This window comes from Lissotriton vulgaris, chromosome 9 (assembly GCF_964263255.1).
Source record: "Lissotriton vulgaris chromosome 9, aLisVul1.2, whole genome shotgun sequence".
NCBI classification, from domain to species: Eukaryota; Metazoa; Chordata; class Amphibia; order Caudata; family Salamandridae; genus Lissotriton; species Lissotriton vulgaris.
In genome coordinates this window covers 291,503,188-291,525,136 of record NC_141697.1, presented here as the reverse complement: position 1 = coordinate 291,525,136, position 21,949 = coordinate 291,503,188, and the positions used below count along the sequence as shown (strand labels likewise).

At 47.8% G+C, this 21,949-nt stretch overlaps 1 protein-coding gene across 1 annotated transcript; it reads left to right on the top strand.

The window, feature by feature from the left end:
- The first annotated feature begins 2,429 nt into the window (after positions 1-2,429).
- LOC147690030 (uncharacterized) lies at positions 2,430-6,982 on the top strand. The gene is made up of 5 exons (XM_086936631.1): positions 2,430-2,622; positions 3,871-3,979; positions 4,867-4,878; positions 5,108-5,217; positions 6,549-6,982. Exons 1-5 carry the CDS (start codon positions 2,430-2,432, stop codon positions 6,980-6,982), a joined length of 858 nt encoding a protein of 285 aa, XP_086792757.1.
- The last annotated feature ends 14,967 nt before the right edge of the window (positions 6,983-21,949 follow it).

Below are 21,949 nucleotides of genomic sequence, written 5' to 3'. Positions count from 1 at the left end.
AAGGGCATAACTCCCTTACCCTGACTAGAAGCAAGGGTCCCTACTTGGACAAAGGTTCAAACCATTGCCAACTAGAGACCCCCATTTCTACAATTGGTGGTCAGCGGTGGGGATTATTACTTGTATTTTGTGCCTAACATACAGGGATTGATGTACACTACTAGTATATTGAAGACCATTATGCAACCACATACTGTTTTTTTCTGTTTTCTGGTGTCCTCCTGGAAGGATTTTGATACTGAGACTCTGGTTAGTTGTTGCACCTGTGAAGTCTCGATAAAATGGAAATCAACTTATGTCACCTGTACATCTACATGTTGAAGGAGATAAAAGTGTTTTGCACGGAGAGGGGGCTGCCTGTGCAGATGATCCACAAGGAGGGCACTGGATGGTGAGGCAAAGAGTAGCTCGGTTAACACCTGTGTAGGGCTGTCTGATTCAATCATTTAAGACATATTGTAAGTTCCTGTTTTCCAGAGCTATGCCAACACCTTAGTGGAGTGTGAGTTCTCTGACCCCAGGTAACTCGTACCAGAAGCAGACCTTTTGGTGGATTCCAGAGGGTCTGAAGAAGCACCTGTGGGTGATCCTGAAGGGGGTGTCTCAGGTTTTCCCCAACCAAGTGAGGTAGGAGAGGGTTGTGGTAGCCCAGATAGGTCCCAGAGTAGTGGGAGGGGTGTAGGGTCCCATGTCTTGTCTCAGAGGAGAAGGAGTAGGAGTGGGCTGTGTCCTGAGGTGCTCAAAGCCTAGTCTCAAGGCCTGGTTGGTTCCATGAAGGAACACCAGGGGGAGGGCCCGGTCTATAGTGTGAGGCCATTCCCTGAGGGAGACCCTAAGGTGTTAGGTGAGCCGGGGGTGGCTGTAACCAATGTCCCATCAGTTCTGGTGGCTGGCAGCACCTCTCCAGTTGGGAGGGTGCATGAGAGGGGTGGTGGGGACACAGTCCTTGTGGAAGGACCAGTGGGTCAGGGGTTGCCAGCTCTGAGATCAGAACACCCCAGGGCCTAGCCTGGTGAGGCCACTTCTAGCCTTGGAGGTCTTCATTAAGCATGGGCAAATTTTGCGAACTCGCAATCCGCAAAATCCCTGAATTCTCGCGAATTTGCGGATTTTTTCTTTTTTTTGTGTTCGCAAGGGTTTCTGCCAGTTCGCGAGGGTTTGGTACTAGTTCACAATCGCGAACTTACTTGTCGGCTCGCAACGGTCGCGACTATGTTGTTTCTACGTCTGGTTCATCATCACAGGTTCCCAGCACCCTCTGTTTCACCACTGCCACCCTCTGTTTCACCCATGCCACCCTCTGTTACATCAATGCCACCCTCTGGTTCATCATCACTGTAGATTATGGGGGGGAAAAGCAAGCACACCTGCCCTGCTTCAACTGACATGAATTATTTTGGGGTTAGTTTATTAATGTGTCACTGTTTTAAAATTCCTGGTCTGGCAACTGCTTCCTTATCAGTAATTTGCTTTCTGTTGCAGTGCAATTTTTTTTCCAGGACCTTTGTGGCCTACTTGTAGCTATTCTATGAGCCTGCTGTGAGGGTCAGAGCAGGGTCATACAATTGTTGCAACTAGCAACTGAACTCTGGAGGGGCCCCAGTCAGGAAGCACTACAGGGAATGGTTACTCATGATGAGTTTGAACTCTTGCACCTGCCGAGTGCTTTCAGTTTTGCAAAACTCGTTTTTCTGCAATTTCGCGGGATGCGCAGGGCGCAAAAACGAGCAAGATCGGATTCGGAAGCCGCGAATTTGTGCGAATATGCGATTTGTTTTTTTGCGGCATGTTAGTTCGCAAGGTTTTGTGCGTTTTCGTGAGCCGCTTGTAGCGCAAGGCGCGAAGTTACCCTCGCGGTCGTTCAAGGGCGCAGTCATCTTGTTTGCATGACGTATTTCCGTTTCCGGGCGCGAAGTGTAATCTCGCAAATGTGCGGCTCGCCAGTACAATTTCGCGAGTGTTCGCGAGGAAAATCTCGCGCGAACTTACCCGCGCGGTCGTGAACGGGCGCGGCCATCTTGTTTCTCATTCATTGCTATGGTTCTGGGCATGCTCTTTATATTCTCTCTAAATCTCTCCCATCCTTTGCTTGTTTGAAGTTTTTTTTAATCTATTTTACTTATTATCTATCCCTCTATTTTTCTAGCCCTATATTTTTGTGTTTACTGCTACTTTTGGTTAATTTTAAACTACTTTTTTAAACTCTTTTCTTTTCTTCTCTTCCCTATTCTATTTTCTTTATTCCTTTCCGCCCAGACCATGGTGAAGGGAGCCGGGAAGCATCCCGAGAAGGGGAAGGGTCCCGCACCCCGTGCCCGGCTCCCGTGCGGGCATTTGAGGGGGGAGCAGGTCGTAAGCAGGGAGATCTTTAGCCCGGAGGAGGTGGGCGCACTCATTTTTATGTTCAGCGCCGCCAACCAAGGACCATCATGGCAGGCGGCAGGATCGGTGTCGGGTACGGGATCCGGGAGCGCCAGAAGCGGTGGGATAAGGTGTGCCGGGCCATGTACCACCACTCTCGGGTCCGGCGCACCTACAACCAGGCCACCCACGGCTGGACGGATGTCCTGACCCGTGAACGAGATCTGCTCGACCTCCTTGGCCTTGAGATCCCCGGGCTTGGTGAGTAGTAGTAGCTATTTCTTTACTACTCTGTTTTCTCCTGCCGTGTTATTATATTGCAAATTTTTGTTTTTTACCAAGAGCAATAATGCTGCTCATTACATTGTAGGTACATTATATTTCAAAATCTTCTGTGCATTTCAGGTGCACTGCTCTCCTTCTCAGTAGTGTTGCCAATATGCTTATTTGTTTTCGATTTTGTGTTAATTTCATTGGCCTGTGAAATTATGTATGAGTGTAGTTTAAAGAACTGCGTAATGCTACACACCAAGGTTCAGATTTGTAATTACCGGCGCATCGCTGCAAAGTAGCAGGGATGCGCCAGTAATTGTGCGCCACGCCACCATCACCCATGGTGCGCCGTATTTACAATGCGGCGCACCATGGGCCCAAAACGTCACCAAAGCGTTATGCATCTGTGCCGTAAAGGCGGCGCATTGCTGGAGTTGCGTCGCAACTATGGCGCAGCTCCATCAATGCTCTGGGGTGCCCTATCTCCCCAATGCTGCGTCAAGCCGTACGTCTGCTTCAAGCAGGCGCAGGGTTTGAGTCACGCATCATTGTCGTTAAAGTGAGTGATTGAAATCTTGTAGATTTCCCTCAGCCACTTTTAGGATGCGTTCCTGCGCAGAAACACCCTCCCTTGCGCCGGAACGCCCCCTGATGGCGCAGGGCTTTACAACGTGATGCCTCTCCCATATGCGTCACGTTGTTAATATACGCCGCACCATTGCGCCTCTTTTGTGCTGCCGCTGCATCACAAAAGTCACGCAACAATGGAGCAAAAGAGCCGCAAGGGGCTTCTAAATCAGCCCCTACAGACTCAAGTCCAGTCCTTCCTTTGTACACATGGCGATAAGAAGAAATAGTGGTGGTGGATTGATAGTTTGAGTATTTTAATGACTGGTTAATGTAGTAGTAAACTTTAGTGTTGTCGCTGATCTGCAATCACATTGGACTTTGGCTGTCACTTCGCGTGCTGCGGACTGCTGCCTGCCAATCCTAGGCAAACCTTTTTAGTACTTTGTTTAGTGAGTTACATAAGAAGTTTCCAATTCGACAGTCTGCAAATCAAGCAATACTAATACCGTAGTAGACCACATGAGATTTGTCAATAATATATCCCGTGGAATAGTTGTCTATTTGCTATTTCGCCAAAATATTTTGTTAGTTCTTTTGAAATGTTTGATTTGGTTGACAAATATCATCCATGTTTTCTGTTTTTCTTTCTTTCATGTTGTACATCAGCTACCCCCAGGGGCAAGAGGAGGACACAGGAGGAGAAGGAGGAGGAGGGTGCTGTTCAGGATGCAGGCCAGGATCGGGCAGGCGAGGGCTCCTTTGCTGGCCCCAGTAAGTTTTAATTTTAATATAGAGTACTTAATTTTTCCTAGCGTTCCTCATTCGATTTTTTCTAAATCGTCTTAGATCTTCTTGTAGACTGGATCTAAATTCTTATCCTGCCTCGACTATGACTCCGTGTGGTATTATTATTAGATTATTCTTATTAGTCTGTCTGTGTAGCTAACTAAGATTGCATATTTGGCAATTCCATTGGACTCCCATTCTAGTCAGCAATAGCTCAATGCACTGAGTGCAGTCCTCTGGGATTTTCCATAATGTCTTTTCAAGTCTTCTAAATGTTTATGCTTTGACAATTGCCAACAATAAAAAGGTGAATGACCACCAAGAAAGAATAAAATACTACTTTACTTTTGGTTTGGATAGGAGGACAATCCATTCTACTACTGTTGCAGGGACAAATCTGCACAAACAGAACTATGGACACTAAATAATGCATTGCTTAGCTTATCAATTATAACAGGTGCTGTTAGACTTTCCATATACTTCAGTGATAACAGACTTTGTAGTTGAACCTCCAATCTCCTTACTGACTAGATAGTGTGGCAGAGTCATTTAGCTCCCAAAGTCACCGATGATTGATCCCCAATGATGTCAGAGGCACAGACTCATGCTTGCAAAAATTGCAAAACCTTTAGCTCATCCACTCTAGTCTGGAGGACCAAAAACCACAGAGTCTATTTAAGTTTAAAAGCTTTATTAAAAGTAAACACATTTATTAAAATCAAGTTTGTCATAAAAGTAAACGTTTAACTGAAAATGGAAAAGTGCTTAGTGCTGACGCTTAATTGGACACATTTCTTGTGGTCGAGCCGAGCTCTCACCTGGTTTGAACTTGATCCTGCTCGTGTTCTTAGAAGTCAAGCTTCTGTCTGTTAGGAGAAAAAGTGGTGCGTGTTAAAAATAAAAAGCAAGCATTCATCAGTTGTGTCAAAAAGTGCAGCAAGACAACAGCCTTCCCTGGAAAAAGGGACATTTTTACTTTGGAGTAGACAGTCACAAATTATTAAATTGTATACTGTTTTTTTCACATTTCTTTCTTCCTCATAGACCAAATATTATATAGTAGTGAATTGTGTATTCTAACATTATTAAATGTACTTTGTAGGTGGAACATCTGGAGGTGGGCCAGCGCGGAGGTGGTGGTGGCATTGGACGAGGACAACTCTGGGGAGGAGGCGGTGGAAGCGCTGGACAAATCTGTGAGGGATAACACGGTGGTGGCGGGCAGAGGTAAGCTATATATTCCTTACTTATTGAGATTGAAGACTGCAGAGTGTGCTTTCTGCACGGGTGTATTATAAATAAAACAGGTAGTAGCCTCCTCTAAATGTACTTCGACTTAGCTGTGAAGTTTTTGGCGAGAAGAATCCCAATCAGATCTGAGATTAACTTGATGGATGGGATGAACGAAAAGCGAAAGAAGGGTGTAAGTAAGTGTGGAAGGACGAGAAATGTAATGATGACTGGCAAAGAAGAATGATATGTGTTTGCTTGGTCCCCGAGGTGGCTGGGAAGGAAAGAATATGGTATGGTGCATGGCTGGGTGAATGATGAAGCAAGGATGGGTGGAAAGGGAACAGCCTGGGTGGGTGAAACAGAAACTGTATGTCTGCATATACTTTGAATGGATGGATGCCTGGATCATTCATGGTACTATCTGACTCTTAGATAGCATATGTGTATCTAGAGAGAGTAGACAGTCACTGGATGAACTAAGTGTTACTTTGAAGAGCATGTAACACCGCACCCGCACGTCCGTTCCAGTGTAGGAAAGGCAAGGAAAAGAAGTTGTAATTTTGTCCAAATACTACCATGAATAGTAGCAGTAGTTTGTATTGCAACTGCAAGCACAGCATATATCCGGTTATTACGGTGGACACTCCCTACCTCTCTTAATAACTTTAGTTTAGTAGTAGTAAGTCATTCATGTGTGGGTGTATCACTGTTCACTCAATAATAAGCAAAGCACCTAAAGTAATCCCATATGTCATCAAATACATCCCATGAGAAGTGATAGATAATCAGATTATTTAGCTTCTTCATTTTCCTTTTCTAATACTCATTTGCACTATAGGGTGAAAGCTAAATTAATTAAGCAGTAGCCCTTTTAACAGAGTATTCTCAGTGCCACCCGTAATAGAAAAGTAAGAGCTTCACCACCTGCATGTACTGGACCGGTACAGTAACGCAAGTCTGTCTCACTCACCATGGTGTGCATCTGTTTTTCTCGGGTGCAAGTTCACTGCGCTGGCATTATGCCGGCTTGCATAAGATAACGTACCAATTTTCCTAAACAAGAGAGAAGAATAAGAATAAGACTGGTGTACTGTCATAGTCGACTGTAATGGAAGTCCATAGTGCTCGTAGAATTTGTTCCTTAAACTCCCACTAATGTTGGAGCAAGGATGAAGAAGTCGGAGGTTACATAGATACTGTCCTCAATAGTTATGTACTGGGCTTTCAATTTGCTACTTGTACTGTGACACAACTTTCTGCTCAATCATTTTGTGTTAATCTTAAGGAGCATCGGTTACAGACTATGTCTTTCTTTCTTCATATAGTTGCTCCTTCCAAATCCAAGAGACCATCAAGGAGGAGGGAGCTGGCTCGAATAGCCTGGCAACGGAGGCTGGATGCCACTGTCGCTGAATATCGGCGACTGGTGGCCCTGGAGGAGGAGACGCAGTCTGGTACTACAACAACATCCACTGGGACAGCTGCATCCTCCTCCGTGCGGGCTGCCAGCCAGCGCAGTGCTCCAGCGGTACGGAGCCGGGCTACCAAAGCCAAATGCCACCGCCGAGCAGAAAAGACAGCAGCTGCACCCCACAGTATTTGCAAGGCACGCCGGCGCCGCTTATGCCTCAGACTGTCCTACCTGGAGCAGGAGGTCCTAAGCTATAAGAACTCGGTGGAGGGCCTCCGCTTCGAACATGCCACCCTCCGCAAGGAGCATGATGCCCTGGTTGCTAAAGTCAACAGCACCCTGCCGTAGTGTCCCTTGCCCCTTTTTTAGAGACTTTTGGGGGGTGGGAATTGGGAGTTGGGTTTTTGGGGACTTTTGAAGGACAATCGTTGGGGTTAGGGAGGGTCTTGCGGGAGATTATTTTGTTAGGGCAATAAAAATATACTTTTTGAAACTTTATCTTACCATACCTGTTTTTTACTGCTTTTGAGTCTGGTGGGTGGGGGTTTAACAGTAAGTTTGTTTTCCTGAATAGTCCTAGGACTTTAGTAGTACTACCGTCAATCTCTCGTCTCTCCTAATACTCCATTATACTACCTCCAACCAAACGCTTATCTTACCTGTAATTTCTGTTTGAAAGTAGGGCTAGGCCCAGGGCTGGCTCCACGGAAAATGGCGATTAAAGTTGCAATCCAGGGCGGATGAAATTTTCTCCTCATTGCGGTGGTACTAGTGGTGTGACACAGTGGCAGTTGCATGGCTATGGAAAAAAAGAAAATTAAACCTGGTTTGTCCTTACTGTAGCATAACAACGGTACGATAGAGAATATAGCAGGTGACAGTACACTAGAATACAACAGTGCCACAATGTAGCGTAACAAATGGTAAAGTATTGATAGTATAACTTGTACTTGTGTAGGATTTCTTTGACATTGGCTGCTACTACAAGAAATAGTACTGAAGCTGAGTAAGTCTAGAATATATCCTCGGATTCCTTCACCAGCCTGTTGCTATGACCTTATCCTCCCCAGTAAGTGTGTGGAATTATTGATGTCATTTAGTCACACATCAAGCAAAACCACACAGCCCGGGGGAAGAGGGTTAGGGTTTGTAAAATGGATGGGAATGGGGGTTTCTTTTTGGGTAGGTTTTGTTGAGAGAAAAAAAATAAAGCACAGCATGGACAAACAATAATTGAACATAAAGAAATTTTTGGGTACAAAGCTAACCATAAATCTTTTATGTGACATAAAGGAAGTGCATTCACTACTGAATGCATTGTTAATGAAAAGTAAGTAGTACTTTCGACAACCGTGAATGACAGAATGCGACAGTACAGGGCTACATTAAATTAGGTTTAAAAAATAGCCGAAGTAAAACCTATAGAATGGCTGTAGGGATCAATTTAGAAGCAGAGAGAGATCCAAGAAATGCAGTCACACACACTCATAGAAGAAAAGAATGGATACTGTATCTGTATTGTTGTAGTTGTCCTATTGAATTTGGTAAGTAAGTTGCATGCAGCAAACAATTCCTCTTATTAGTGGCACTCCTCCATTCCAGCTGACGCTTCGTCCATCAATGTTGGTGACCAGAAGACACCCTGTCCACTGCCTGCCTGGCGGATGCTGAATTGCGGCTCGCTAATGTGAAGCCTGACTCCATCCTTTTTTCCCCATTGCACAGACTGAAACTCGGCCTGTAATTATTGAACGAAAAACAGCACTGATAAATAAATATAAGGTATGTACGCTGTGTAGTGCAAAAAGTCACACTTTGATTTTCCTAATAGACAGTGCAACATTTTTGAAAGTGCGTACTCTGTCTGAGTCACCTTTTGAAGGATAAATAAGTATGGGCAAATTAATTTAGCGGATCTTTCCCCTCAAGCTAGGTGTACTGTAAACTGTGTTTTAGAACAAAATTAGACCTTCCCAGCAGTGCTCCCACCCAGACCCTTACTAAAGCCAGTCGCAAAAATGTAGAAGACCCCCAATCAGATCTCAAAAAACGAGGCCTAGCAGAAAACTGGTGACAAAACGTACTTCGAAAGTAAAAGTAGGCCCAAATACCCCCTTACCCACCGTGGATTGTATTCAAACCACTTGCAAGCAAGCAAAAGTATCCATAGCCAGCATCGCTCCAAGACTCGAAACCCCCCCCACCCAAACACATGCAATAGAAATACTGCTAACCCTAACGAGCACTAAGTTAAGAATAGTGGCAGAGGCTTTCTTTAGCCAAATCCCCCCTTTCCCACCATGGATTTTCTTCAAATGACTTGCAACCAAAATTACACATTCTCACGAGTGCTCTAAGACCCCAGAACTCATTTGCAAAAATATAGAACACCCCGAAACACATGCAATCCTGCTGCTAGGGCTAACCCTAACGAACCCTAAGTTACAAAAAGTGCCAAAAGGCTTTTCCTTATGGATTTTGTCCCAACCACTTCTATCCGGTATTAGACCTTCCCAGGAATGCCCCAAGACCCGCCAACCCACCCGCCAAAAAGCACAACACCCCCAAACAGCCCAAAAGGAAAATCTCATACTTACAATATTTCTCGGCCTTCGGTCCAAACGCGCTGTGCAGCTAGGCCATAACTCCAGTTTTCCACCACGGATTTCCTGAAAAGCAAATGCAATCAAGATTAGAGTGTCTCAGCAGTGCTCCCAGACCCCAAATCTCACCCACATACACCTGGAACCCCCCCAAAGAGCTCCTCAAAGCCAAGCAAGTCAGCAAAAACACAAACAAATTTCCGTCTCCGATTTGGTCCAAACCACTTTTATCCGGTATTAGAGATTCCCAGCAATGGCCCCAGAGCCGTCAACCCAGGAGAAAACGAGTAGAAGACCCCCAAACAGCCAAAAAGCAAAAGTACAAAAATGGGGACTTAGTCATTTTTTTGCCAATTTCCCAAATCACTCCGCGCGTGCTCTGCAGCTAGGCCCTAACTCCCTTCTGCCACCATGGATTTGCTTCAAACCTCTTGCAAACTAAAGTATCCATAGCCAGCAGTGCTCCCAGACCCCGAAACCCACCCACAAACACCAGTAAGCCCCCCAAACAGGCCCCCGAAAAACGCTACATTGAGCAAAATGTCAGAAATAGCAACAAAAAAATCAGCGTGGATTTTGTCCCAACCACTTCTATCCGGTATTAGACCTTCCCAGGAATGCCCCAAGACCCGCCAACCCACCCGCCAAAAAGCACAACACCCCCAAACAGCCCAAAAGGAAAATCTCATACTTACAATATTTCTCGGCCTTCGGTCCAAACGCGCTGTGCAGCTAGGCCATAACTCCAGTTTTCCACCACGGATTTCCTGAAAAGCAAATGCAATCAAGATTAGACTGTCCCAGCAGTGCTCCCAGACCCCAAAACTCACCCACAAACACCCGGAACCCCCCCAAAGAGCTCCTCAAAGGCAAGCAAGTCAGCAAAAACACAAAAAAATTCCGCCTCCGATTTGGTCCAACCCACTTTTATCAGGTATTAAAGCTTCTCAGCAATGGTCCCAGAGCCGTCAACTCACCCGCAAAGAAGTAGAACACCCCCACAAGTGCTGAGTCTTTCTTCATTGGGCGTAATCCAGCCCTCTGCTTTGCTGGAAATAGGAGTCTGGAGGAGGAGGATAGAGGAGCATGTTCTTCTGAACTTATGAACCTGAGGAATGCAGACTGCGGCACCTTCAAATCAATATGCAAACAAGTGAAGACAGTTCTGCTGATGGGCTTGTTTTTGTGATTAGGTGATTAAAGTTTGAATTATATTAACTGTGCACAACAAAGAAAGATAGACACACAGGAATAAAAGTGAATAAGGACGAAAAATAAAGTTATTGAATCATTGTCTCATTTTCAGAGCTCGGTGTCAGGGTCCAGGAATAAGAATAAGGCTTTGTCATCATACTCTGCGAATTCAGGCAGGGTGAGCTCAGTGTCACCTGACAGAGAAGAAATTCCCTCATCTATGTTGCTGTCCACCTCGTCTTCATCCGGCGCGCTTTCTCGTACTCTGTAATCTGGTGGTATGAGGTGCTGATTCATCTTGATCATTGTTAACCTCTCCACATTTTTGGGCGAGAGGCGGCTCCGTTTGGGAGTTACAATGCCACCAGAAGACACGCTTGTGAGTGGGCAAGACAAGTAGTTTAAAGCCAGGTTGGAGAGCTGTGGCCACAATTCTTTTTTCCCATGCCAATACGCCAATGGGTCAGCATTAACATAGACCTCTGTTGAGCCATTCAGATAGTCCTTCACCATCGACTCAAGGTCCTCCTCCAAGGTTTCTCCACTTTGCTTAGCTGTTGCTGTGACCTTTTGAGAACCAAACCCAAGCCGAGCTAGCCAATCCTCTTCAGCCTCCAATGTTACTGTTGTGTCTGGTGCAGATGATCCGGTTGCTGGTGTCTTTAACGGCTGAGAGTTCACTTGTGCCACAGCCACAGGTGCAAAAGTGGATTGTTTTGACTGGGGATAGCCTACTGATGCTGATGTACTGCCTTTTCCTTCAATTTTCTTCCGTTCTCTTTCAAACCTCTTGGCTGACAAGGCTAGCCAACGTTTGTACTTTGTAACATCTTCATCAGCAAAAGAAAAGAATGCTCGGCCTGCCAGCGCCTTTTTGTAGCGTGGATCCAGAATAGAAGCTCAAATGTAATGCTGGTTTGAGTGGATCATTTTAAGACGTTCATCACCTTGTAGGCGCTCTAATAATTTCTCCGCCAAAACAAAAGGGTTCTCTGTTTTTGTCATCTTTTTGAAACACAGAACACACCTCCTTCAGTTGGTGCTCCAGCATGTACATTAATGGGATAGCTTTTCCCAAATTACAGTCCTCCTTGCTGACTGCACGCGTGAAGACCTCAAAAGGACGAAGCATGCGTGTCAGGCTTTTAACTATGTCCCATTGCGCCGCACCCATCCTCAGGTCCTGCTGAGCTGTACCCTGTTTTAAGAAATAGTGATCGAGTACCGTATACTGCTCATATAGACGCTCATGCATGTAGAAGGTTGTGTTCCAACGTGTTGCCACCTCCTGGATGAGTGCTTTCACTGGCATTCGACGTTCATGTAGCAGGCTCCTCAGATGCTTGCGGGCCTTAAAAGAATTGCTGAAATGGTTGCACATTTTTCGGCAGGTCTCCACAACCTCGTACGCTGCACTGTCTTTATCACTCAAGAATTTTTTGACAACCAGGTTTATACAGTGCACCAAACAAGGCACTCTGAAATAGTGACCCAGCTCCATGGCCTTAACTACATTGGCGCCATTATCCGTGGAAACATAACCAATCTGGCGTTTTTTTGGGGACAGCCAGTCAAGGACCTTTGTGTTAAACTCATCCAAAATGTTTTGTGCTGTGTGACGTTTCTCCAAACCAAACATGGCTAGTGTTGCATGTTTCCGAGCAGCTTTAAAAACTTGGTCCGGGTCAACACTTGCGTTTAGCTTTGCTTTAACCCCTGAAAAAGAGACCCAGTGTGCAGTGATGCACATGTAATCAGCGCCTGCGCCACTGGTCCACATGTCTGTTGTCAGATGTATAGTCAGATGTATAGTGTGAACAGCACTCTTCTGCAAAGCTGCCCCAATCACCTCCAGCACATCTTCATGTAGTGCTGGAACCGCAACTCTGGCAAACTAGAACCGGCTAGGAACCTTCCATTTAGGGCAGAGCGCTGCCACTAATTCTAGAAAACCAACACCTTCTACAAAAGAAAAAGGGAGAAGGTCCAGAGCTAGCATTTTAGCCAGCTTAGTGTTATACAGACGCGTCAGTGGGTGGTTGCGTTCATATTGCCCTTCTGTAAACAACATCTTTTTAATGTTGCCCTGGACCAAGCATTTACGGGATGATGATGATGATGATATCTTCGACCCAGTTACGCTCGCTGATGAACTTTTTCGCATTGGTGTCTCACTCTCTCCCACACTCTTAGTGTGGCTCACATGGGGTGTGCTGCTGACAGGGGTACTGGGTGTAAGTGAAGTGTTTGACACGTCTTCTTCCTCCTAGTTATCATCAGATGAAAAATCAACGTTTTCATTACGTGCAATTAGGGCTTCCTTGATCGCCTGTAGGTGCGCAAACCATTGGACAGCGTGCTGTCTCTTAAGATGACCTCTCTGGCGTCCGGTACCATAGTTGGTACCAAACTTACCACGACTAACTGCAACCTTACAAATGCTACAAATGGCGAAGTTTTCCCTTTTTGGGCAAACACTAAAGAAGTCCCAAGCTGGGGACTTGAATTGTCTGTGGGGGCCGGAGGAGGCGGCGATACTGGTGGCGGTGGTGTTAAAACTTAGGCTGCAGCGTCAACATTATCGGCCCCATCTTGCCCCCTTTTCGAGCCCATTCGTGCACGCAAGCGGCAGCCATTTTGAGTACCATGGCCTCTCTGCCCATCGCTGATAGCCAGCGAGTCTCTCTCTCTCTCTCCTGGCCTCGCAAGCCTCCCCCCCGCACGCTGACAGCCCCCGCTCTCACATGCCTTGTGTCAAAAACCCCTCTTCAGCGCAGCTCTGCCTCGGAACCCCATCCTGTTCCCAGCGCGACGCCTCCCTTCATTCCTTTCATGGTCCCAGGTCCTTTGATAAAACCCCCTTTCCTGAGTGCCCATTTGTCTTACTCGTTCCCAGGCCGCCACCTGGCCCTGCGGATACTGTTTATTGCCCCCCTGTACAGTAGGAAGCTTCCCCCATCAAAGGATCCACGAGTTGATCAAAGCCCCCACCCTATGAGATCCGGTCAATCTTATACATTCCGTGAATCGGCGGAATGTCCAGCTGCGCGATAATCATCACCTGTTGTGACCGGGGTGGGGACTCCAACTGTAAATGTGTGTGGGAACGGGCCTGAAGCGGGGATTCCGAGGATGTCTTTCCGTACATCAAAGTATTGACAGAGATGTGTTTCACACAATAAAGCAATAAAACTTGTGTATAAGAGGCCAGGCCTCAGAGATGCGGTTAGAGCACCTCGAGAAGATACCCTGTTGTCTGATTTGATGTGTTCTGCTCCGTCGGAATAAAACTTCTGTTTCCTGCCTTCCAGTCTCCAGCGCCTGCCTCTTTGTTTGGTAACTTGAGTGGGTATAGAGGCGGCTAACGCCGGGCAATTCAGAAAAAGGTCATCGGCCCTACCTTTTTCCACAATTGGCGTCCCAAACGTGGGGCCCATCAGCGACTCATGGATCCAGTGGGAGAGGTCCCGATGACAGAGTGAATGACTGCAACGATCGGGAGAGCTCCTGTCCGATAGACCCTCGTCTGACAGCCGATCATCCGAACTTCACTGGTTCCGAACAGACCTCTCTTGAGTGATCTACAGTCCTGACTGGGAACCATCAGGAGTGCCGCGAGGATCACGAAGAATAGAGGACGATCGGGCGCTGGATTCGGAAGACAAGAAACTGTCCATGCGGTCCGGGTAAGGTCGTGTAAACACGACGAATTGCGAAATGATTGTTTGATTGTTTGGAAAATACTAGTATTACTCTTTTGTTGATTTGTTTGGAGATTCACTGTCTGCAAACAGAGAAACAACAGGCTCTCTCTTTGCAAGCAGTGAAGGATAGGTAACGCAGACTTTTGTCCCCGTTGTAATCCGTCGTGCCTATCTTCCTCCCCCACTGATTGATTGTTTGGCCCAAACTGTTGTTCGCGGATTGTTCTCTGGAGATTCTCTGTCTGCAAACAGGGAAGAACAGGTTCTCTCTTTGCAGGTAGTGAAAGGGTAGGTAACGCAGACTTTTGTCCCCGTTGTAACCCGTCGTGCCTACTTATTCTCCCCATTGATTGTTTGATTGACCGAACATTGATTGTTCGATATTGGTTCTTTTGAGGTATTCACCGCCTGCAAACAACGAAGAATAGAAATATTCTGTCTAGTCTTTGCACGCAGTGATAAGATAGGTAGTGCAGACTTTAGTCCCCGTTGTAATCCGTCATGCCTGTCTTCTCCCCACTGATTGGTAGCCTGTTTAGCCCGGACCGCTTATTAGAGATGAACCATCCGGCTCCACTGGAAGGCACCCCTAATAAGGACATGTTCATGAAGCATGGATTGATCGCTATAGCGTATAGCAAGCTGTGGCATAAATATACGAAAAAGGATCGAGAAAGTCAGTGGCCACTGATAGGGTCCTTCGATGATGATAAAATAAGCGCGCTAGAAACAGCCCTGGGTAAACACAAGACAACGCCCACTATGCTTGATAGTCTCGGCATGTGGCGCAAAGAAACCGAACAGCGTAAAAAGAGAAATGAGAGTAGGTTGGGAAAAGAGCTGCGAAAGGCAGCCCACCTAGCTGCTAAGAAACTAGAAGAAGAGATTAAGGAAAGAGAGGAAGCCAAACAGAAACTAGAGGTAGAAACATCAAGCCAGTGTCCGGTTAGAACGCCCTCTACGCTCTATCCTGAATTGCCCTTGAAACAGCGGGCCAACAATGATCTTTTGTTAGGTCCTCCGATCATCTACATGCCCCCTCCATATGCCCCTTCCCAACCATTAGCACAGCATCCACCACCCCCAAGCACAGACGAGAGTAGTACCAGAGCTTCGGCCCCCGTGGCCTCTGTGCCGGCCGAGCCCTTGGTATTAGGTACAGCACAAGCGACAGTGTTAGATGACCCAGAGACTCGGAAGGCAGATTCCACAAGAACGAACAGATTAAGCAAGGATGAGCGAGCAAGGATTGACAAGGTAGTGAGGACATTGGTCGAAAGAAAGGAAAGTGAAGAGCACGTCACGGACATGCTCAACACGTATACAGGGAGCCACAGATGACATTTTGCCGTACGACTGTGTTACCATGTCTTGAATGCGTACGAGGACCGATATCGAGACAAAGGTCCCGAGAGCCTAACGACTCTGTACAGCAAGGTCGATATCGGAGATGAGGGCGAGTGTGATGTGACGGACCTCCTTACGCGTACGCTTCAGGTTTTCCGCCACCTCACTGAACAGGAATCGGAAGCTAAACCCACGACACCTGTAGCAACCGAATCACAAACTGAGCGAGCTAGCGCCATGATGCCAATAAGAGAGGCTGCCCCTTACTGGGTTCCTCCACGAGGTCTAGGAACTCACGATGACGTCAACCACAAAGATGCAAGAGGGAGGGTAGTGTACAACTGGGTCTACCAGCCATGGGATCGGCAAGATATTCTGACGTTCCAGAAATCTCTGCCCGATTTACGTAAAAACCCCACTGCCCTCTATACTGAATTAGGTACAGCCCTAGGTTCGACGATTATGACCCTGGCTGACATCGACTTGTTTTTCGGGTTATGTCCACCAGCTGATGTGTGGAAGCAAATCTGGAAAGTCGACCACCTTGAACTGTTCGGACATACCTGGTCACAACTCGATGGCATGGATAGGCAACGAGAACCTGGACAGAAACCTTTGAAATCCATTTTAGACCTCCCAGATAAAATCGTACAGAAATTGAAAACCCTGATTCCAGAAAAGAAAGTGGACTGGTCGATAGTAACGGCTTGCCGTCAGAAACTCCAGGAGGACGTATCAGACTACTTCTCCCGGTTTGAAACGGTGTTCTCTAATTACAGCAGCCAGGACAGGACCACTGCAACCGGACACCATCTGATTGTCCAGAATTATGTTAAGGGTTTGTCACCGGAGGTCTCCCAGAAACTACAGGCCAGCGAGAGTAGTTGGGCGGCCTCCAAACCTGCGGCTATCCTTCAGATGGCCCAATATTACGAGCACTAGAAAAATGAAAACGATAGAGCAACAGAGAAAAAGAAAAAGGACTTAAAAGAGAGGGTGATGATCGCACAATTGCAAGGGGTGACTATAGGACGAGAGCAATACAAAGGAAACTATCAGACGAATGTCCCTAAGAACGCACCTCCTAAAGACCGCACCTCGACACCCCACATTGGACGTACAGACATTAGAGAGGACCAGTGCGCCTTCTGTAAAGGATTCGGCCATTGGAAATCCCAGTGCCCGGTTCTTTTGGAAATGAACAGAAATAGGGACCCCAAGGACGTAGCGGGTGGACCAAGAAATAGAGGACAGCAACGGGGGCCCACAAATGACATGACTAACGATAGATCAAACAGACCAAATACATTTGACCGATCCAGACAGAACCAGTACCAGCAATCTGACTGCGACGATGCCCGCGACTTCGCATAGGACTGCCAAGGGCAAGGGAGGGATCCAGTCGAGCTCTATGTTGACCAGCAAGGTCCTTATGTCACTGCTAAGGTCCTGGGTACAAAGTCTCCATTTCTGGTAGACACTGGCGCAACACGTAGTGCGTTATCTAAACGACTGATTCCAAGGGCACCCTTGTCTGGCTCATTTGTGACATCGATAGGTTTGGATGGAACGCCCTCCACTAACCCTTTGTCCACTCCGATCCTCTTCGACTTAGAAAACAATACCACTGACACAACGTTTTTGCTTTCCTCCAATACTCCTGACGCCATTATGGGACTTGACTTACTGAAGCACTCCTGAGCGACCATTAGATGTTCCCAAGACGGAGTTCGAGTCTTCCTGTACGACAACCCCATTCTGCTTAGACATTGCTCTTCCCGACGCATGTTTTCTATCAATGACGCTGACACGTCCCTGCTTGACACTCTGCCTCTGCATCTGTGGGCCAAGACAGATTCGGACGTAGGGCGCATGATGATTGACCCAGTGCACATTACTGTCCGGCCCAAAACTTCCACAATATCGGATATCGCCCGAGGGCGAGAAGGCATTGGTAAAGATTATTCAGTCACTGATAGACGCAGGAGTGGTAGAGGAAGTGGTTAGCAACGTTTGTAACAGCCCTATCTTACCCATCATCAAGAAACAAGGAGAGGGAGATGAGAAAGCATACCGCTTCATCATTGACCTTCGAGAGATCAACAAGGTGGTTGTACCCCAGTACCCCGTGGTCTCAGACATCACCACTATCCTGACTTTGATTCCTTCTACTGCCACCACCTTCACTGTCATCGACCTCAAAAACGCATTTTTCTCTATCCCCATCCACCCAGACAGCCGATATCTCTTCGGCTTCACCCTAAAAGCCCGCTCATATAGGTTCTGCCGAGCACCCCAAGGCTACACAGAAAGCCCCAGCATCTACAGTCAGGCCCTCAAAAGACAGCTGGATCAGGTCCAGTTACCCGATGGAGTGGTGTTAGTACAATACGTCGATGACATCCTTTTGGCGGCCGACACCACTCCACTAGCAGTCACAGCCACCATTCAACTCCTGCACTTCCTTGCGGAAAATGGCCACAAGGTCTCCAAAAAGAAGTTGCAATTCTGCCAACCCCAGGTCACTTACTTAGGCCACCTCCTGTCCAAAGACGGAAGGAAACTTACTCCCGACCGGATCCAAACCATTCTTGACACCCCTGTCCCTAAGACTCAGAAACAGGTCCGTTCCCTACTAGGTCTCACCTCTTTCTGCTGACAGTGGTTACCAAACTTCAGCCTCATTGTGAAACCGCTGCTTTCTCTGCTAGCTAAAGATGTCCCTTTCCCCCTCCCTTGGACCACTGAATGCCAATCCTCCTTCACGGAACTACGAGATGCCCTTTGTTCGGCCCCTGTCCTAGGCACCCCCGATTACACAAAGCCCTTCTCCCTCTACACTCACGAAAGGGAGGGGTGCGCTTTATCTGTCCTGACCCAGTCCATTGGCCCAAAACAACGACCGTGCGCTTACTTCTCTGCCACTCTTGACCCCGTAGCCAGAGCCTTACCTGCCTGCCTTCGAGCTGTAGCTGCCGCTGCTATCTCTATCCGACAGAGTGAGGGGATCGTGCTCTCGAATTCCCTCACGGTATTAGTACCCCATGCAGTTGACACCCTCCTGAACCAAACCAAGACGCAACACCTGACGAGTGCACGACTGACTGGATACGAACTAACTCTGCTCGCACCCCACATCACCCTGAAAAGATGCACCACACTGAACCCAGCAACTCTGTTACCCCTACCAGAGAATGATCCTGATGTGCCCCCTGTACACGACTGTGTGACCCTCACGGACGAACAGACTAGAAGTAGAGATGACCTCAGAGACACAGCTTTTCCTGACCCCGACGGAGAGCTGTGGGTGGACGGCTCTTGCATCAAACTCCCCGATGGCACCACTTCAGCTGCCTATGCAGTCACCACAGCCCGAACTGTAGTAGAGACAGCCCGCATTACACAACGATCTGCACAGGCAGCGGAACTGATTGCCCTGACACGAGCCTGCATCCTAGCAGCAGGAACCACAGCGAACATTTACACCGACAGCCAGTATGCCTTCGGGGTGGTTCACCATTTTGGGCTCCTTTGGAAGGAAAGGGGATTCTTGACCTCACACGGCACTCCCATCCTACATGGAGATCTAGTCTCCGCCTTGATCGAAGCTGTCCTTCTCCCCAAAAGACTTGCGGTCATCAAATCCCAGGCACACAAGAAAGTGACAGACATTATTGGACAGGGAAATGCACTAGCCGACCTCACTGCTCGAACGACAGCTGAAAATAGGACGACAACATGCATGTACGTGACCAGGTCACAAGCAGAGAAATGGACCGACGCTAGGGACACTATTAGAGACATTCAAATGGCTAGCACACAACATGAATTGACTGAATGGGCACGGGTGGGATTGAAAGACGACGAAGGCTGCTGGCGGACAAAAGACACAAACAAATGGTTGCTACCTGACTCATACCTGATTCCCATACTGACTATGGCACACTCCCCTGCTCACATAGGATCGGCCCCCATGATTGAACTTGTCTCCAGAGTTTGGCACAACGATAAAATCACGGACTCCGCCAAACGTCTGGTCCAACAATGCCTGATATGCCTGCAACATAACTCGGGGAAAGGAACTGTGGTCCCCCGGGGAGGGTTTGGGGTTCCCAATCACCCGTTTGAAGTCCTACAGATGGACTACATCCAACTAGACAGATGCCAAGGCCTGAAATATGTGCTTGTAGTGGTGTGTGCATTTAGCAAATGGGTGGAAGCATACCCGACCCGTGATAACACTGCTATGGCCACTGCAAAAGTACTGCTAAAAGAATTCTTCCCTCGCTAGGCCTTTGTCGAATTTTATGGAGCGACAATGGCCCCCACTTCGTAGCTGAAGTCATCCAGCTCCTCTTAAAGGGGCTGGGTATCAAGCAAAAGTTCCACGCAGTCTTCCACCCCAGTCCGCTGGACTTGTCGAGCGACACAATGCCACACTAAAGCTCAAACTGGCCAAAATAGTGGCTACCACGGGACTGAAATGGCCAGACGCTCTCCCACTGGCATTGCTATCGATGCGTTCCACCCCCACCAAACACCACTTGACACCTTATGAGGTTGTTTTCGGCCGACCCATTAGCGTCTGGTCTGCACCAAAACCGACTTCCATTCATGATGTCCCGGACGTCCTAATGTTTGATTATTTGTATAAGTTGACTGAAACTCTGTCTGTCATTCATCAGCAGGTGCAGCAGGCCATCCCCGATGCTTCCAGGGGTCCGGGCCACGACATCCAACCGGGGGACTATGTGTTAGTCCGGAATTTTCAACGGGCGAAGAGTTTGGAACCCTGGTGGACGGGCCCCTGGCAAGTACTGATCACCACCCGGACGGCTCTTCGAGTGGAGGGGAAATGGCATTGGCTGCATGCGCACCACTGCAAGAAGGTCTCCTCGACCCTGGCCACAACAGAAAACATTGACAACCAGGAAGAGCTCCTGAACAAGGATCGACCATCACTGAACTGCTATCCTGACACCGAGGCACTTGAACTTGCAAAATTCTCTGATCCCATTGTGCCATCCAGAGAAGGGTATTTCCTGCGTCGAAAGGAGGGAGCTTCGGCTAAGTAGACCTCGGACTAAGTTAAATCTCAGAACGGTGACCTAAACACCACCAAGGGTTACCCGGAGAGAAACTAAACGAAGTCTGTGGTTCTGCCCGCTACCGAGCACCTTGAAGATGATGGAAGCGCCAGATAAGAAGATGATGGAAGCAACTGGAAATACCCACTACAGGAACCCAAAGACTGACAATATGCACAAATCAAAGACAATCGCCTTCTTCATTGTCTTAATCTTTTGCCTCCTCCTCATGACTTCCTTCTGGATCTTGGAGGAAAGCACACCTGCTCATCAGAGATTGCTAACCACTGCGCAGCCTACTACCATGAAGGAACATTATTTGATCTCGCTCTCTCCTCAACTCAGAGAAAGGCGAAAGGAGTTCTGGAACAACTCCTTTGTGCAGCTACTGCACCAGCACAATCTCGCCACCAATGCCACCAACTGCTGGATCTGTGGGTTGCTACCCCACGCCACTGGACATTCGATACCATTCATCCCTTCACCCTTCTCAATTCACGGCTCCTGCCTTGCTTGGCTGATCCTCTTGCAAGAGAGCTATAAGGACAATGCCACCTCCAGCAAAACCATGACGCATTTCTTTCATGAGGTCTGGCGAAACAAAACAAAGACACATTTCTGCCCGCAGACCTCCAACGACTCTATCCACATGGACATCTCTGCTAAAGAACGAATTGAAATGCAGGTGTTCAACAATCCAACCAGACCCACCTTCTCCTACCTACGGAAACGAACGGCTGCCACTCTGACTGTGGCTCTATCTGTCATCAACGCCACAGGCCACATGTGCATAGAAGGGCTCGGGACACAGCTGGTAGGCCGCAGTGCTTGCCATTTCACCAGAACTTTGGACTCTACCGATCCACCTTCCTTTGTATCCTCTCCAAACATGTACTTCGTTTGTGGTACAAAGGCTTACACCTGGCTCCCCAAAGGCTGGGGGGGCACGTGTTTCATCTCCTTCATCCTTCCTCCAACCTATGTGGCCCCAGTAAATCACCATAGACAAAAGCGAGCCAAGGACATTGAACAAGCCGACTCAAGAGAAGCACAGTTCCTCGATGCTATGAAGGGACTTGTTCCACTCTGGGGCCCGATGGCAAACAGCCGTGCCATCCGACATCTGACTCAGGCAGTCGAGACAACAATGAACATCACAGCTGGTATCCTTGCTAACAACACAGCCGAGCTTCAAGCGGTCCGCCTGGTGGCTCTCCAGAACCGCCTTGTTCTAGATGTGGTTCTTGCGGACCGTGGTGGAGTATGCCGCATTATTGGGTCCAGCTGCTGTACATATATACCGGACAACTCACCCTCAGTGTACAAGGCCATCGAACACCTCCACAGATTGTCTTCAGAAGTCCACCAGGAGCAGGAAGA

What these genes read in the sequence shown, in the direction of transcription:
- LOC147690030 (XM_086936631.1), top strand. Translation starts at nt 2,430, where the DNA reads ATGGCAGGCGGCAGGATCGGTGTCGGGTACGGGATCCGGGAGCGCCAG. An exon ending in CCTTGAGATCCCCGGGCTTG is followed by an intron (nt 2,623 to 3,870) that starts GTGAGTAGTAGT and finishes GTTGTACATCAG; the next exon opens with CTACCCCCAGGGGCAAGAGG. An exon ending in CACGGTGGTGGCGGGCAGAG is followed by an intron (nt 5,218 to 6,548) that starts GTAAGCTATATA and finishes TTCTTCATATAG; the next exon opens with TTGCTCCTTCCAAATCCAAG.